Here is a 17,786-nt window from a genome sequence, read left to right as displayed (position 1 = left end):
CCTTGCTTCTAAACCTTATATTTTATTTCAGGATTGTTCATTTTAAGCTTCCCTAAGCATAACACTTTGGATGTTAATGAGAGAAAATACTGACAGCAAGAATATGATCAGTAAATTGAGAGAAATTATAAAGTGTCAGGGTAAGTGTTTGGAAATATTATTTTGTCTATGTTCTGAGTTCAAATCACAGCAGGGTCACTTTCCAGGATTGAGAAAATAAGCTTTACTAATATTTTGGAATCAAGTCAATTAAGATAGCCCCTATTAGAATTAACTTTTTTTCCTACACCAGCATCCGGCTAAACTAAATCCTGATACTAATTTCAGTGAGAAATTTAGTATAAATTTGTGAATAACTAAGCAGCACTTCTCTTTGATATATATCCGATGTTATTTGTAGAGTAAAACCACACAGTGATGAAATCAGGTTTGTTGAAATTCGATATTTAATAGCAATGAGATATTTTACTGGCATGCAGCGACCAGTCTTCTACATTGTTGAGTTCCAATAGAACGAAATCAAGTGATATGGACATCCTGACACCCATGACAGACAAATTTCAATTGGCTATGATCTATATGTGTGCTTTTATGCATCAAGTGCCTACAGGTTCTTTCAAAGCTAATAACACAGTATTCGGTATTCTAACAAGGTATCCATGTTAAGTTGGATACAAAGATTACCTTTTGATATTAATACCATTTCTTCTGTTGCAAATAATTAACTGAAGTTTAAGTAACTGAGCATCACTGCAAATGATGATAAAGAGATGCCTAATGATCTCTCATTTACAACTAAGTTAATTTGTCATACAAACTTAAAATCCTTTATCACTTTACAGGGTTCCCAGATTTCTTCATCTTTATACTTTGGGAAAGACAGACAGAAAATCAAAACACTCACCTCACTGAAGGTTCGACTCATATTTTGATTGGAAATAATTGGTGACGTATTGTCTCTGTTCAAGTAATCTCCCCTTGTATAATGCATTCGGTCTTGAGGCTAGAAGGGGAACAAAAGATATTACATCTTAAAACTTGAACATGCAGCATTATATTCTCTATTAAAACAACAACACACAACATGCATTGTGCAAAGCCACGGGGGATTTTTGTGCAGCTTTTCATAAATCTACAAATAATACCCATCCTGAAGAAAATGAAAGGATAACTTGCTAAAAACAATGAAGAATAAAGGCATTCTATGGATGAATATAAATTTGAAATTTCTTCTCCTCTATCCCTTAGTCAACACGTGTTATTAATTAAAGGCAAAAAATACTAAAGAGTGCATCTACATAGGCTTTAATTGCACTTGTAAAGCAAACACCTTCTAATCCATTTGATAAAGGAAAAATATTATTTTAGTATTTTGTATTTGGTTAACAAGATTCTTGGTGTGAATTTGTGTGTTGAAATGAATTTTGAAGTGTATTGGGAAGGTAGAGGGGAAATCACTAAGTTACTGATAAGGTCGCGAATAGTGATGAAAGAACTTTGACTAATAAACAACGGATTAGTTAGTTGGTTAGATATTTAACCAATTGACTAACAATAAAGAAGTGGAACTGAACCTGTGTGTGTGTGTGTCAAATTGGCATAATGCTCCTCCCAAGACACATCAAAACTATTTTAGTAGTTTTAACAATTCAACAAATAAACAATCTATGGATTCTAAAGGCCACAACACAGTCAATTTATTTCCCTTTGGTGGGGTAGTAATTCCAGTTAAAAAGTAATATAGAAGAAAGTGGGTATTTAATCTTGTCACAGAAAATCTCTTTAGTCCTATTACTTAGAGTCCATGCTGTAAAACAGTTGATTACAAGAAGAGCATCCAACCATTGGAACCATACCAAAACCAACTGAACCATATCAATGAGATAAGGTCTCTGCATGTAACATCAGTTTTCATATCAAAGAGGACAGTAATTATTTTCTACTCTAGGCAGAAGGCCTGAAATTTTTTGGGGAGGGGGCAAATCGATTAGATCGATCCGGTATGCAACTGGTACTTAATTTATCGACCTCGAAAGGATGAGAGGGAAAGTCGACCTCGGCGGAATTTGAACTCAGAACATAAAGATAGACAAAATACCACTAAGTGTTTCGCCCGGTGTGCTAACGTTTCTGCCAGCTTGCTACCTTAGAGGACAGTAATTCTGAGTAAGAACTGATGCAAATTAGACAGGAGTATTTAGTCAAAACTCTCTAGTACCAACTGGCCTGATACAGTGTACCCAGTCCACATTGTAAGACACAGACAAGATTAAAGTTGGCAGGGGGAAAATGGGTCAGTTACTCTGTGTGTGTGTGTGTGTGTGTGTGCGTGTGCGTGTGCGTGTGTGTGTGTGCAAGATGACTAATGAATGATGAGATGCTGAGACTAATTCAGCCAATGCAAACACGAACAAACAGACTTGATGATACATTATTTACATTTGGCGGATGTTTGTCCTCATCTTGTTTGTTGTTAACACAATGTTTCAACTGATATACCCTCCAGCCTTCATCAGGTGTCTTGGGGAAATTTCAAACCTGGGTTCTCGTTCCTAAGGTATTTTTCCATCAAATATCCTTCAAATGTAAATAATATAAATAATGTACATAATTCCTCATCTCTTAAATATAGAACTGTAGGCTTGATGATGATTTATTAAACAAACTAGGGAAATTTCAATCGGAGTTGGAAGGGACGGCCTACTGACACAGACCACCTCTAGTTGTAAATTTACCAAAAGAAAACAAGGTTGAACTTACTTTTTTAATTTTTTTCCCTTTTTTCTTTCTTACTAATTCATCCACCATTCCTTCCAAGCACATGCTAATTAGGATTGCCTGGAGAGAAAAAAAAGGAAAGAAAAGGCATGCATCAGTAAGAACCAAATAGCAAGAGTTCAACAAAAATAGTTTATGGTTGTAGTTAGTCCACATTATTCCCTGAGAAGCATGAGGCTGGTTTCTCAGTTTCTCTGGTGTATATATACCTTCTTGGACGCTGATCCATTGCAGGACTACTCATTTTTGCCAGTTGAGTAAACTGGAGCAATGTGAAATGAAGTGTCTTGCTCAAGAAAACAATGCATCACCTGGTCCAGGAACTGAAACCACAATCTTACGATCACGAGTGCAACACTCGTAACCACAAAACCCTACTCCAAAAGGACAAAAGGCAAAGTCAACCTTGGCAGAGTTTGAACTCAGAACGTGCAGACAGACAAAATGCTGCATTTCATCCAGCATGCTAACAATTCTGCCAGCTCACCAATGGGAGACAGTAAGCAAGCATAGGTAAGCCAAAAGGATATGCAGGAAAGTAATTTTCACAGAGATTGTGATGAAGGAGCTAATGTAAATTAGGGGGTCATGGAAAAATGGGATTTGTGATGAAGATGATGATGATAACTTATTACATTGCAAAAAAAGAAACAGGTTCAGAGAATTGCTTTTAAAATCATTCCAATGTCAGAGTATTTATTAAAACCAAACTCCTGGCACTCTGTCGGTTACAACAACATGGGTTCTAGTTGACCTGAGCAACAGAACAGCCTGCTCGTAAAGTTAATGTGCAAGTGGCTGAGTACTTCACAAGCAAGCATACTCTCAGCGTAGTTCTCAGGGAGATTCAGCATGACACAGAATGCGACAAGGCTGGTCCTTTTGAATTACTGGTACTACTCATTTTTACCAGTTGAGTGGACCTGGAGCAACGTGAAAATAAAGTGTCTTGCACAAGGACACAACACATCGCTGGGAATTGAACTCATGATCTTACGATTGTAAGCCAAGTGCCCTAACAACTAAGCCACACGCCTTCACAAAACAAAACAAAAAAAAACTTCATGGAACATTAAATAAATCGAGTGTGTTACCTGATCACTTTTGATGTTAATCCACTGAAGCTTATCTCTGGATAGCTGATACTCAAACGATATTTCCAATTGTGGCTTCATGTCCTTTTTACTACAATTATCTCTGTCAGCATACTAAAATATAAACAGAACCAATATGATGGAATATCGAAATACATTTTGCCACCAATACTTGCCCCCCACCAACCTGCCACCCAACAGCTCTGTTTCGACTTAAATAAACCAAGCCTTTCTTATCAGAATACAGAACCCAACAAACAACAAAGTTAAATCATACCACTTCCTTTTTAGGCCTATTTACCACGCTGACAAACAATGGATACTATGATGATGGTCTGAGAATATAACCCAATAGAAATCAGAACCATCCCCCATTTCTATCAGGAACAAGCAATAAAATTTACAAGGCATCAGGTCAGTTTGTTGGTTTCAAATTGTCTACAACACAAACTAACAACACAAGCTACTGCAATAATTGAATAAATATAGATATGGCGGGTGACACGTAAAAGCACCCACTACACTCTGAGTGGTTGGCGTTAGGAAGGGCATCCAGCTGTAGAAACTCTGCCAAATTAGATTGGAGCCTGGTGTAGCCATCCGGTTGCACCAGTCCTCAGTCAAATCGTCCAACCCATGCTAGCATGGAAAGCGGACGTTAAACGATGATGATGATGATGATGATGATTAAGTCCTACTTTAATTTAAAGATATAGAAGAGATAATCTTACTATTGTCGTGATTCTCCAGCATCTCATTCGCGTGATTTTAAAAGAGCCTTCTTTGTATTGGTCCTAGAATTCAAGAAAACGGTATATAAAGAAATAAGAAACAGTACCTATTGCATAAATAGCATTCATAAAACATATATGAAAAGGTTTATTCATCAGATGACTTTGTAAACTATCACTCATTTGCTTGTCATGTGAAATATATAGTATAATCTGTGGATTTGCATCTCATAGACTAAATGGATGTATATTTATGGTAATGCAAAGTGTGACCATTTTTATTATACAAAGCTTCCAATTCTTAAAATAAAAATTTGCATTTTTTACAATTCTGCAACAAAGAATCATACATCATGTCTGTTCAAGAAAAAAATTCAATCCATTTTACAGACAACTCTGATGAGAGGGGCTGGCAAGGCTGGAGGGCTGCACCAGGTTCTAGTCCTCTGTTTTGACATGGTTTCTATGACTGGATAGCCTTCCTAATGCCAACCACTTTGCAGAGGGTATTGAGTGCTTTTTATGTTACATCAGCATGGGTGCCTTTTACATTGTGCCAGCACGGGACGACAAGGTAACTGAGACCAAAGATGTCACATTTGAGATGTTGTCCAACAGCATCATCACTCTACTGCCAGCATCCCTGAAAACTCCCCAACTAGTGCACACCCCTCCCCTCAACCCTTCTCCAATCTTTAAAGACGTTGCCTACCTCCCTCCCTCCCCCATTTCCTTTATACTCTCTTGAACCCCACCCCACCCCCACCCACTGCTGTTACTCCTACCTGAAGTGCCACCTGGGTGCCTTATCACTACGGTGTCTCTTAGGAGACACCACCAATTCATTCTCCCTTTCTCTCCTAAATGTGGGTAGCCATGTAGCTCCTCTAGAACAAAAACCTGCTCTACTCCAACCACTTCCCTATTACTTTATCCACCCCTCCCCCCATCTAACATGCAGAGGCCACATCCTCCTTCCCTGGGTTTACTGACTTCCGAGCCACATGGTGGCCTCAGTAGTGCCAGTGACAGGAAGAAAGCACAGGAGGGGAATCCAGCCATAGAAACCATGCCAAAGCAAATACTGGAGCATGATGCAGTCCTTCGGCTCATCAGATCCTGTCAAACTGTCCAATCCATGCCAGCATGGATAATTGATGTTAAACAATGACAATGAAGACTGAAGTCCATAATGATGAATTTGATGGGGAAACTCTGTCTAAAGCAGGACTCAACGGTGCATAAAACCAAAGTTGAATCAAAGACAACAGGTTTATGTCACGAACATCAGAGCTGAACAAAGAGCGATGTCCATCTTACAAAGATGAACTGTCACCAAATGTAATGCTGTCACCAAATTTGTAAATACTTCAAATTAAATGAACTCTACTCTAAAAAACTCTAATAAATAAAATTAATGAATGACAAGAAACACACAGCGATAGATATGAAAGATAATGATATTAAATTCAACAAACCTTGCCTGTCTGGATTCTGAAATTTAATTCTTCATTTCCCACAGCAATCAAAACATTGGTTTTCTTTTCAGGGTAATCTGTTATGCATGGCCGGAAGTGCATGTAACCGTAATACTTTAGGGTACGGACAAACTGTAAATACTGTAAATAGGAATTAAAGAGTGATCACTTTGCAATATAGAAAATACTGACAGAGGAAGAATGGTTTTTTTCTTGGTTTGGTGAAAAGTAGTACACAGAAAATTGTAGAAAAATTCGAAATGACAATGTTAGAGATCAGATGCATCCAGCTAAAAGGCAAAACAACTCTGTAAAAATATATTCATGACAGACATGGCTTTGTTGATCAGCTGCAAAAGTTTCGAGAAGATACAATAGCTTGGAAGACAGGCCAGACAGTCTGGTGGACAGGCACAATGGCCTGGTAGACAGCCATGACAGCCTGGTGGACAGCCATGACAGCCTGGTGAACAGGCATGGCGGCCCGGTGAACAGGCATGGCGGCCCGGTGAACAGGCATGGCGGCCCGGTGAACAGGCATGGCGGCCCGGTGAACAGGCATGGCGGCCCGGTGAACAGGCATGGCGGCCCGGTGGGCAGGCATGGCGGCCCGGTGGGCAGGCATGGCGGCCCGGTGGGCAGGCATGGCGGCCCGGTGGAAAGGCATGGCGGCCCGGTGGGCAGGCATGACGGCCCGGTGGGCAGGCATGACGGCCTGGTGGGCAGGCATGACGGCCTGGTGGGCAGGCATGACGGCCTGGTGGGCAGGCATGACGGCCTGGTGGGCAGGCATGACGGCCTGGTGGACAAGCATGACAGCCTGGTGGACACCCACTACACTCCTGGAGTGGTTGGCGTTAGGAAGGGCATCCAGCTGTAGAAACTCTGCCAGATCAGATAGAAGCCTGGTGCAGCCATCTGGTTTGCCAGTCCTCAGTCAAATCGTCCAACCCATGCTAGCATGGAAGGCAGATGTTAAACGATGATAATGATGATGATGAAGCCCGTGTGAAGGATTTAAGCCAGGTACTACTTGGTACTACTTGTGGCATTTTGAAGTAAAAAAATATGGTTCTGTGTGGAACAAAAAATAATAATAAGTCCATTTGGCGGTTTTAAGTCAGGTCACTGTATGTTAATGGTGCTACCAGTAAACAATGTAGACTGGTACTACCTGTAGCATTTAAAAAAATATATATATATAATTCTTTGTGGAACAAAGAAAAAAATAAATAAGAAGAGAGAAATAATTCTGGTTAGAAGCAAAAGAAATGAAAAAAAAAAATAATGATGTTGTGTTGAAAGAGGAAAAAAATATATAATTCCGTGTGGAACAAGAAAAAAAAAAAATTCTGGTTAGAAGAAAAAGAAAGAAATAAAAGTATGTTGAAAGAAGAGAAAAAAAAATCTCAAAGGTGGGAGGTGTTGTGGCAGACACCCCCAAGTAAGAAGTGGGTTGTTCCACTACTGATAAATAGTGGACAGACACAGCAAGCAGTGTCAGTCGGTGAGGTATGCCGTATGGGCCAATTACGCAGACGGCGAAGTTATGTCATCATAATGTGGAACATATCACACCTGGAATTCAAAAAGGTGGTTGTTGGCACAATTGTTAATAATTTTGTGGGTGTTTACCAAGTGAGTTGCCAGACGTTCTGTAACCACTATGATGTAGGAGACCATGTTTAGATGGAGTGATACCAGCATTTTTGACTGTCCACGACATCAAAAATCAAACAGAGGCTATGGAGCAAATAAAAATGTACTCATTGCAATGATAATATGGTTGAATTTCTAAAATTCAATAAGTATATGGAAACTTACATCTTTTTTGGATCCTTTTTGCTGTAATGCTGATAGTTGTAAAAATTGGTCTTTTGTGGCTATAATCCATTGTTGTTCAATATCGTTTACTGCCTGAAAATATTTCCCAACAAAAATATTTTGAAAATACTACCTGTCAAAAAATATTTTAAAATATTATTCTGTCAAATGTAATACTTGTTTAATCACATTGTTTTGAATTAATCAGGCATTATCTTGGAGCTTCAAAATTCCAATGATGTCATTGATTATTTTTAGAATGACATTGTAGGGTTAGTGTGAGAGGCTGGATCTGGTCAGTTTGAACATTAAACAGGTGGAATTTTTGGCCAGATACAGACGGTTTAAAGGGTTAAGCTTCAATTTCAGAAAAGAAAGCTCTACAAGTCTGAATGTAAAGTACAAAAACAAACAAAACAAACTAAACAATGACATCTGTTTCTTGATTAACTAATTAAAGCAATTAAATTAACAAGTTACAATTTACTCAATTACTTGGTTGGATTTAGTTTCAGCTTAAGTGATTAACATCAGATATGACAAAAAATGAAATAAAATAACATCAAATGATCATAAATCATCATTCCTCATTTTAATATCCATTTTTCCATGCTTGCATGGGTCAGATGGAGTTTATTGAGGTAGACATTCTACTGCTGGATGCCTTTCCTGTTGCTAACCCTCACTTGTTTCCAAGTAAAGTAATAAGTTCTCCATGGCCAGACATGTTTTCATAGAATATTGGGAATGACTGACAATGCTTGCATGACATCATTATTATCACATGATCTCGAGGCAAGGAGACGCACATACACACACACGTGTGAGAGAGAGAGAGAGAGAGAGAGAGATGGGCTTCTTTCAGTTTCTGTCTCCTAAATCCACTCAGAAGGCTTTGGCCAGCTTGGGGTTATAGTAGAAATAAACTTGCCCGACATGCCACACAATGAGATTGAACTCAAAACCATGTGGCTGAGAAGCAAACTTCTTAATCACACAGCCACTCTTGGAACCTAAAAATGAGAAAAAAAGAAGAAAAAAAAGGGAGCAGTTTTCAAACTCACCTGTGTGTAGAGCAAGGACAATGTCACTCGGTTATTGAGAAGGTCATTATCGTACTGCATGTCCCAGTAGCTGGACAAAAAAGATTACAAATCATCAAAATTGAAAAGGAATAAAAGTTTAGAAGAAAATGTTCACAGATATATCAAATGGTAACAAAAGTATTAAATTAAAGAAGGCAATTAAAAAACAGAAAAAAATCTGCCAATTTTAATGATATCTAGTGAAAGATTACAGAGGGAGGTTTAAAGAGACTTTTTTTTTTCTTAATGCGAGATGTTGAAGAGATGAAAAATGTTCAAACTGGTACAAAAAAAAAAAAAAAGCCATTTTACTTCCCCAGACAGTGAATTTGAATCGCGAGTTATTTCTGAACATAAAATCTTTCTTTTAACTGATTCATATTTTATCTATTAACAGACAAGAGCAAATTTTAGCAAAGCACTTTCAAGTATTGTATTAGAACAACTATTGAAGCAAAGGTTGGTATTATTAGTGGTGAGCTGGCAGAAACGTTAGCACACCAGACGAAATGCTTTATGGTATTTTGTCTACCTTTACTTTCTAAGTTCAAATTCCACCAAGGCCGACTTTGCTTTTCAACTTTACAGGGTCGATAAATTAAGTACCAGTTGCATACTGGGTTCGATCTAATCAACTGCCCCCCCTCCCCAAAAATTTCAGGCCTTGTGCCTAGAGTAGAAAAGAATATTATTATCATTATTATTCATTTGACATTTTCCATGCTGTCATGGGTTGGACAGTTTGAGAGGAGCTCTGAAGGCAAAGAGCTGTACTAGACTCCATTGTCTGTTTTGACATGCCCTGCTTCATGTCAATCATTGTACAGTATATACTAGGTGCTTTTTACATGACAGGGTCACCAAGTACCTTGCAAGACAAAAGAGGAAAACAAAAAAAAAAACCCATTATCATCATCATTATCATGAAAAATTTTGCTTTATTTTGCTGGGTATGACGAAAATTGTCACTGTCCACAGCCAGCAGATTGAAACAACACTTGTTTACTGATCATGCTTCAAGAATACTGCGGAGAACTCTTGCTACAAGCAATGAGGATTTTCATAGGTGTTCTATCTTTACATTTGTACCAACTTCCAAGCGTGCCAGTCATTATTGGTACCACGCTCACTCATTGCCCACAACCTGCATACTTCCCACCATTAATTCACCAAAGTTGTTCACTTCTTCCTTCCTAATATGTCAATTGCTTTGTAAGTAATAACCAAGGTGCTACATAAAGAGTCTTGGTGCTGGTGCCATGCAAAAGTCACTGGTGATGGTGCCATGTGAAAAGTGCACTGGTGATGGTGCCACATAAAAAGCACCAGTACACTCTACATGCTATGTTGAATATCAGGCATGTTTTTTCTTTTCTCTTCACAACAGCAATATCAGACTTTAATCAGAGGGTCACACTGAATCATTGCATTCCACAGGATTATTATTATTATTATTAATAATAATCCTTTCTACTATAGGCACAAGGCCTGAAATTTGTGGGAGGACTAGTCAATGACTTCAACCCCAGTGTTTCACTTCATCATCATCATCATCATCATCGTTTAACGTCCGCTTTCCATGCTAGCATGGGTTGGACGATTTGACTGAGGACTGGTGAAACCGGATGGCTACACCAGGCTCCAATCTAATTTGGCAGAGTTTCTACAGCTGGATGCCCTTCCTAACGCCAACCACTCAGAGAGTGTAGTGGGTGCTTTTACGTGTCACCCGCACGAAAACGGCCACGCTCGAAATGGTGTCTTTTATGTGCCACCCACACAAGAGCCAGTCCAGGGGCCCTGGCAGCGATCTCACTTGGCTTGCCGGGTCTTCTCTTGTACTTAATTTATCCTTTTCTCCTCTAGGCACAAGGCCCGAAATTTTTGGGGAGGCGGCCAGTCGATTAGATCGACCCCAGTATGCGACTGGTATTTAATTTATCGACCTCGAAAGGAAAAAGGTAAAGTCGACCTTGGCAAAATTTGAAATCAGAACATGAAGATGGATGAAATACTGCTAAGCATTTAACCCAGGGTGCTAACAAGTCTGCCAACTCACCACCTTCAATTAATAATAGTAATTATTATTTCTTCTCTAGGCACAAGGCCTCGAAAATTTTGGGGGAAGGGGGCTAGTCGATTATATCGATCCTAATGTGTACTGAGGTCAATGTAGTCAACTAACCCACATCCCCAAAATTGCTGGCCTTGTGCCAAAATTTGAAACCAATATAAGAGGGCAGGGATTAATAAATTAGCATTTGGATCACTTGTCAAGTTGTAGCTTCAGCAAAATAAATTAAAATTACAAGAAGAACAATTTTCTAAATAAAACAATTATTGTAAAGCCAATAACATTTTCCCATTTTTTCCTTCCATTATGACTATTTTCTTTAAATATAATCAGGGTTATACACTAAATATACTTCCTAACTATTTATTTTGATAAACTGTTAGGAAAAGGAAACTCATGCAAATGATAATCCTAACTTTAAAAAAAAAGTTAATTACTTGACTAAGTTATGGAAAGGTCTGGCAGTAATTAAACTTTGATGAAAGTAAAATAACCGGTTTATTTTGTATTAGTTTTTTCTTCTAATGGTTTAAAGACCTGGCACAAATGAAACTCGTTATTGAATACTGCTCTCAAATCTCAGACGGTGTCACTAACAAAAAGGTCAACCATCTGATTTCGCTGAAGGACCAACATAGTCCAATTTCTGGGCTACAGATACGATTCTACTCCTCTAGCAATCCTACCACAGCCTTCACTCTTCAACACTAACTGATCTCATGCCTCAACAATCACTCTTATCGCCCACGCTATATCCCTCTACTCAGGGCCCCACTCAATCCTCTAGAATTCCATGTTTTCCCTTGCCGCTGTTCAAGAGGAATCAATCTGAATGGTCTTGGAAGTCCCATAAAGACCATGGGAACAGCCTCTTCCTCCAGATCAAACCATCAAAAGAAAATTCAAAATCCTACACTTGTGGAAGTACACTTTGATAAGGAGCTAATTACTATCATCATTGTCGTTGTTAAAGAAAATCTAGAAAGAGACCTATTCTTAAAACTGGGTTGGTGTTTCTCAGAAAAAAGCCTATTTTGGAAAACGATTAAAAAATCTGGAATTTTACCTTTTCCGGAGTACAATACAATGAGGTCCATCTTTGTTTAATGCTTTTAAAGAGATGTAGGGGGATTCGAAATCTTGAAGTTTACGAATTACTTGAAAAGAAATAGAAAAAAGCGGAATGAGAAAAACATAGGGGATACACACACAAAGGATGTGGGCATGCACAAGGACTTGCACGTATACACACATATATACACACAAGGAATAGAAACAGAAAAAAAGAGGAATGAAAAAAACACAGGACACACACAATGATGATTGTCTTCATCATTTTATGTCCATTTTCCATGCTGGCATAGGCCAGGCGGTCTGACCAGAGCTCCATACTCCAGTTGTCTGCTTTGGTATGGTTTCTAGGGCTGAATGCCTTTCCTAATATGCCTACCACTTAACAGAGCGTATTGGGTGTCTTTTTAACATGTTACCAGAACAGGTTCCCTGTTACGTGTCACTGGCACAAGTGCTTTTATGTGTCATCAGCATATAGATATACAGATAGATGGATGACAATTTGAAAAGAAACAGACCAACATTATGGCTATGTTACCTAATTAATATGACCCATGTATAAGAGTATGATATGGAGAGGGCCAAAGCCAGAAATATATATTATACCAAAATGATGGAACTAGGGTTAAAGCCATCTTGTTAATTAAGTGCCTTTATGGTTACATGTCTTCTTAAATTAAAACAAATTGTTTCATTACATCAAGATTCTAACGACTTTGTCCATTAACAACATTATAATCTGAACAATAAGACATCTTACAGGTTTCACCCCATGAAGGCGAGACTTCAACAAAGGCACAGGTGTGGCTGTGTGGTAAGAAGTTTGCTTCCCAACCATATGGTTTTGGGTTCAGTTCCACTGTGTGGCACCTTAGGCAAGTGTCTACTACTATAGCCTTGGGTTGACAAAAGCCTCTCGAGTGGATTTGGCAGACGAAAACTAAAAGTTCATCATCATGTGTGTGTGTGTGTGTGTGTGTGTGTGTGTGTGTGTGTGTGTGTGTGTGTGTTCACCACCACTGCTTCACAACCAGTGTCGGTCTGTTTACATCCTGTAACCTAGTAGTTCAGCAAAAGACTGATAAAATAAGTACAAGGCTTTTAAAGAAAAAAAATGTACCAGGGTCATTTCATTTGACTAAAAATTCTTTAAGGCATGCTCCAGCATGACCACAGCCTAATAACTAAAACAAGTAAAAGGTAAAAATCAACAGCAAAAGGGGGAAGAAATATAATTCAACTTACTACAGCAGTGATCGTCTTCCCTCTTGACGAGATAAAGGGCAAAATAGTAAGTATGTTCTTCAGGAATTTCAATCTGAGATGCAACAGCCTATAAAAAGAAAATGGTCAAAATATTTTAGGACCAGAAGACAATAACTATGACATAGAGGGAAAAAATTCACAGAATAAAGAAAAATTTAAAAGAAAAAAAACTGTTTCCAAATTACTCAAATTTCAAAAAATTTATCATCATCATCATCGTCGTCGTCGTTTAACATCCGCTTTCCATGCTAGCATGGGTTGGACGATTTGACTGAGGACTGGTGAAACCAGATGGCTACACCAGGCTCTAATCTGATTTGGCAGAGTTTCTACAGCTGGATGCCCTTCCTAACGCCAACCACTCAGAGAGTGTAGTGGGTGCTTTTACGTGTCACCCGCACGAAGGCCAGTCAGGCGGTACTGGCAACGGCCACACTCAAAATGATGTATTTTATGTGCCACCCGCACAAGAGCCAGTCCAGGGGCACTGGCAACGATCTCGCTCGAAAATCCTACGAAAGCCAGTCAGGTGGTACTGGCAACGGCCATGCTCAAAATGGTGCATTTTATGTGCCACCCGCACAAGAGCCAGTCCAGGGGCACTGGCAACGATCTCGCTCGAAAATCCTATGAAGGCCAGCCAGGTGGTACTGGCAATGGCCACGCTCAAAATGGTGCATTTTATGTGCCACCTGCACAAGAGCCAGTCCTGGGGGAACTGGCAACGATCTCGCTCGAAAATCCTACGAAGGCCAGTCAGGTGGTACTGGCAATGGCCACGCTCAAAATGGTGTATTTTATGTGCCATCCACACAAGAGCCAGTCTAGGGGCACTGGCAATGATCTCGCTCGAAAATCCTACGAAGGCCAGTCAGGCGGTACTGGCAAGGGCCACGCTCAAAACGGTGCATTTTATGTGCCATCCACACAAGAGCCAGTCCGGGGGCACTGGCAATGATCTCGCTCGAAAATCCTACGAAGGCCAGCCAGGCGGCACTGGCAATGGTCACGCTCAAAATGGTGCATTTTCTGTGCCACCCGCACAAGAAAGTCCTTAGACATGCCACGGGCACAAGTGCCAGAAAGGCGATGCTGGGCACAGGTGCCATAAATTATTTCAAATACTTTGAATATGTCCCTAAGGTTGTATTGTCTGTTTTTGGCTTGGTTTCAACAGCTGGATGCCCTTCCTAATGCCAACCACTTTACAGAGTGTACTGGGTGCTTTTTACAGGACACCATCAGCAGTGCTTTTTAAATGGCACCTTGGTTATTACTTATAAAACAATATATTAGAAAAGGAAAATTTAAAGGACCCTGCAAACCTACCTCTAACACGTCTTCTGTTTGGTCTGTTGATGTAATATTTACAGTTAATTTATGGTCGTTCATAAGGTATACTTCTAGATTCACAGATTCTTCTATTTGCTGCATACTTTCCTGTTTAAAGGTAAAATGAAATGCATTAAAAATGGTGACTAAAATTTAAAAACAGGATAGAATACATAAGGAAGATTTCAGACCTTATTTGGTGTCTTTTTACATATTCATTTATTGTTTTTACTTATGTTGTCTGTATAAAATGAAACAGTATTTTAACTAGTTGTCCCAGTAAAACATATACCTGTGAGGTATGGGAGTAAATGCCAAGACAAATAGGGCTTTCATATGTTTACATATGAAATACATCCAAAGAAAATAACTGCAATTACAGCAATTATGCCAATTTATCAATTAATGAAGAATTTAAAGACTTTATACAGAACTGTGTAAAGTTATATTTATTGAAATGGTGATGGTGATGATGGTGATGAACAGTTATTAAATAGACTTTACGAAAGCTACCTCAATGCCTTATCATGGAAGTTGAAGAATATTTTTTTGCAAACCAAAGAAGATACTAACCTGTTGAGCATTTAACAAGAAGCTGTTGAATATACTGCATGATGCTATCTCAGGGACTTGGCTCACTGGATACAAAGCAAAATGGTACATTTATTCAAACTGACAAAAATTGAAATCAAAAACTACAGTGTTGAATGACTCAGTTCTATATTATTTAAGAGATTAGGAATTATGTACATTATTTACATTCGATGGATATTTGTCCTCATCTTGTTTATTGTTAACACGTTTCGGCTGATATACCCTCCAGCCTTCTTCAGGTGTCTTGGGGAAATTTCAAACCTGGGTTCTCATTCCTAAGGTACTTTTTGATGTTATTATTACTATTATTATTATTGTTCAAGTCACTGCTTGGAATCGAACTCGGAATCTTGGGGTTAGTAGCCCACACTCTTAACCACTATGCCATATACCCAGGGGTATATGGCGTAGTGTTAACAACAAACAAGATGAGGACAAATATCCGTCGAATGTAAATAATGTGTTGAATGACTGTTTAAAAAAAAACTTTAGTTCACCATTCAATGAACTCAACTGTGTATGTCTTCCAACAGAAAATAAAATATTGACAGTCAAGAAATTAGGGTGAAGGGGTTATTATTCAATATTTGCAGTGAAGATTTATTTTTACACAGCTCTCGTGTGTGAATCCAGAAACCAACAGAGTTACAGAGATATTCAGTTTGAGAAAAACGAATGCTTGACGAAAAGATCCATTTCTTTTCTTATTCGCTTAAGTCCCATGAAGCAGGCTAGAGAATTTGCTGGCCACAAGGGACACCACACTAACTGAGATGGCACTAAAAATAATGTCTGTTCTTTTACTGGTTTCAGTCATTTGACTGCAGCCATTTGACTGCAGCCATTTGACTGCAGCCATGCTGGAGCACCGCCATTAGTCGAACAAATCAACCCCGGGACTTATTCTTTGTAAGTCTAGTACTTAGTTTATCGATCTCTTTTGCCAAACCGCTAAGTTACGGGGACGTAAACACACCAACATTAGTTGTCAAACAACAGTGGGGGAGGGGACAAATACAGACACACAAATACATATATATACACACACACACATGAGCTTCTTTCAGTTTCCATCTACCAAATCCACTCACAGAGCTTTGGTCAGCCCGAGGCAATAGTAGAAGACACTTGCCCAAGGTGCCATGCAGTAGGACGGAACTCAGAACCATGTGGTTGGGAAGCAAGCTTCTTTATTTCATTACGTTTGCCATAAAGGTATAATACAGATGGAAGCTTGCAGGCTGGACACAGACACAAGGATGATGATGGAATGAAAAAAAGAGATGGTTGGTGGGGGAAGCAGCTTCTCGATAACATTGTTGTTTTTTTCAAAAAAACACAAATGAGGTGTTGAACCTCTTACCACACAGCCACTCCTGCACCTGTATAAATAATTAAATCTTATTTTAATAATATTTCTGTTTGAAATTCCATGAATTAGTACACTACTACTTATCACATTGGCCAAAGTGATAGAGACAAGAGACTGTGGAAGAGACAAGATATCAAGTGGAGGACACTTTTAAATTTATATTAGTCACAAACAATAGAAATTTCAGAGTTTGAAGTTCAAGTCATCACAATTTTAATCTCTCCAATAATTTAACAGAAACTGTGCAGATGTTTGCCATGTGGAGACACAGAGACAGATGTAAGAGTATAACTTTTACTAACATACATCAGTAAAGAATATAAAAGACGTTGGTGCAAAAGTGGAAAAACTGATTGTCTTCAAAGAAAGTCTCTTCTGATATTTGTTCTGCATCAAGTTACAGGCTCTGCCATGTCACTCTGGCAGCCAGAAGTACAGTGAAACAATAATCAACCCACGACAACCATGTAAACAAATAAACACTATTGTTCATTAATTGCAATCATCTTCGTTTAATGAGCATTTTCCATGCTTAGCATAGGCAGGACAGTTTTATGGAGGACTGGTGAGCTGAAGGGCTGTGCTGAACTCCAATGTTATCTCTGGCTTGGTTTCTATGGCTGGATGCCTTTCCTAATGCCAACCACTTTACAGAAAGGACTGGGTGCTTTTTTCATGCCACTGGCACTAATGAGGCTGTCATGGAATTTGCAAGGAATTAGAATGGCAACCTCTTGAGAGGGAAAAGATGGAGAAAAGTTCCCACCACTAAGAAGTAGTTGGGAGGGGAAGGTGGAGATGAGTGATTGCCAAGTGTTAAAAGGTTAAAGGCAGGGGGATAAGCACAGGTGTCTTGCTAACAGCCCATCCCTCCACCCATGTTTACCATTCACTGCATTCCCCTCCTCTCCACCACCTGCCTACCCACTTACCCTACCCAATTCTCTGTACCATTTCATTTATATTCACCTCCCTGTAACATAAGGGTATAGACCCTAACACATCTCCACCAGTTTCTCTCACTTTCTCCTCTCTCTCTCTCTTAATCCAGCTGAGGTGGCCAGGTGTCTCTCATACAGCAAGA

At 39.1% G+C, this 17,786-nt stretch overlaps 1 protein-coding gene across 2 annotated transcripts in view; it reads right to left on the bottom strand.

The window, feature by feature from the left end:
* Positions 1–17,786, bottom strand: part of LOC106867188 (sorting nexin-17) — a 54,037-nt gene that overhangs the window by 14,634 nt on the left and 21,617 nt on the right. For both annotated transcript variants that reach the window (XM_089348521.1, XM_089348522.1), the window contains exons 4-14: positions 15,310–15,374; positions 14,734–14,844; positions 13,384–13,471; positions 12,131–12,221; positions 8,970–9,039; positions 7,906–7,998; positions 6,082–6,222; positions 4,604–4,666; positions 3,873–3,986; positions 2,761–2,838; positions 905–1,003 (exon numbers count right to left, since the gene is read on the bottom strand). In XM_089348521.1, the coding sequence (XP_089204647.1) occupies positions 905–1,003; positions 2,761–2,838; positions 3,873–3,986; positions 4,604–4,666; positions 6,082–6,222; positions 7,906–7,998; positions 8,970–9,039; positions 12,131–12,221; positions 13,384–13,471; positions 14,734–14,844; positions 15,310–15,374 (1,013 nt within the window). The remainder of the gene's footprint in view (positions 1–904; positions 1,004–2,760; positions 2,839–3,872; positions 3,987–4,603; positions 4,667–6,081; positions 6,223–7,905; positions 7,999–8,969; positions 9,040–12,130; positions 12,222–13,383; positions 13,472–14,733; positions 14,845–15,309; positions 15,375–17,786) is intronic.

Source organism: Octopus bimaculoides, chromosome 3, assembly GCF_046866305.1.
Source record: "Octopus bimaculoides isolate indiv1 chromosome 3, ASM4686630v1, whole genome shotgun sequence".
NCBI lineage: Eukaryota > Metazoa > Mollusca > Cephalopoda > Octopoda > Octopodidae > Octopus > Octopus bimaculoides.
The sequence above is the reverse complement of the archived record's forward strand: the minus strand, read 5'-3'. Positions and strand labels throughout refer to the sequence as shown.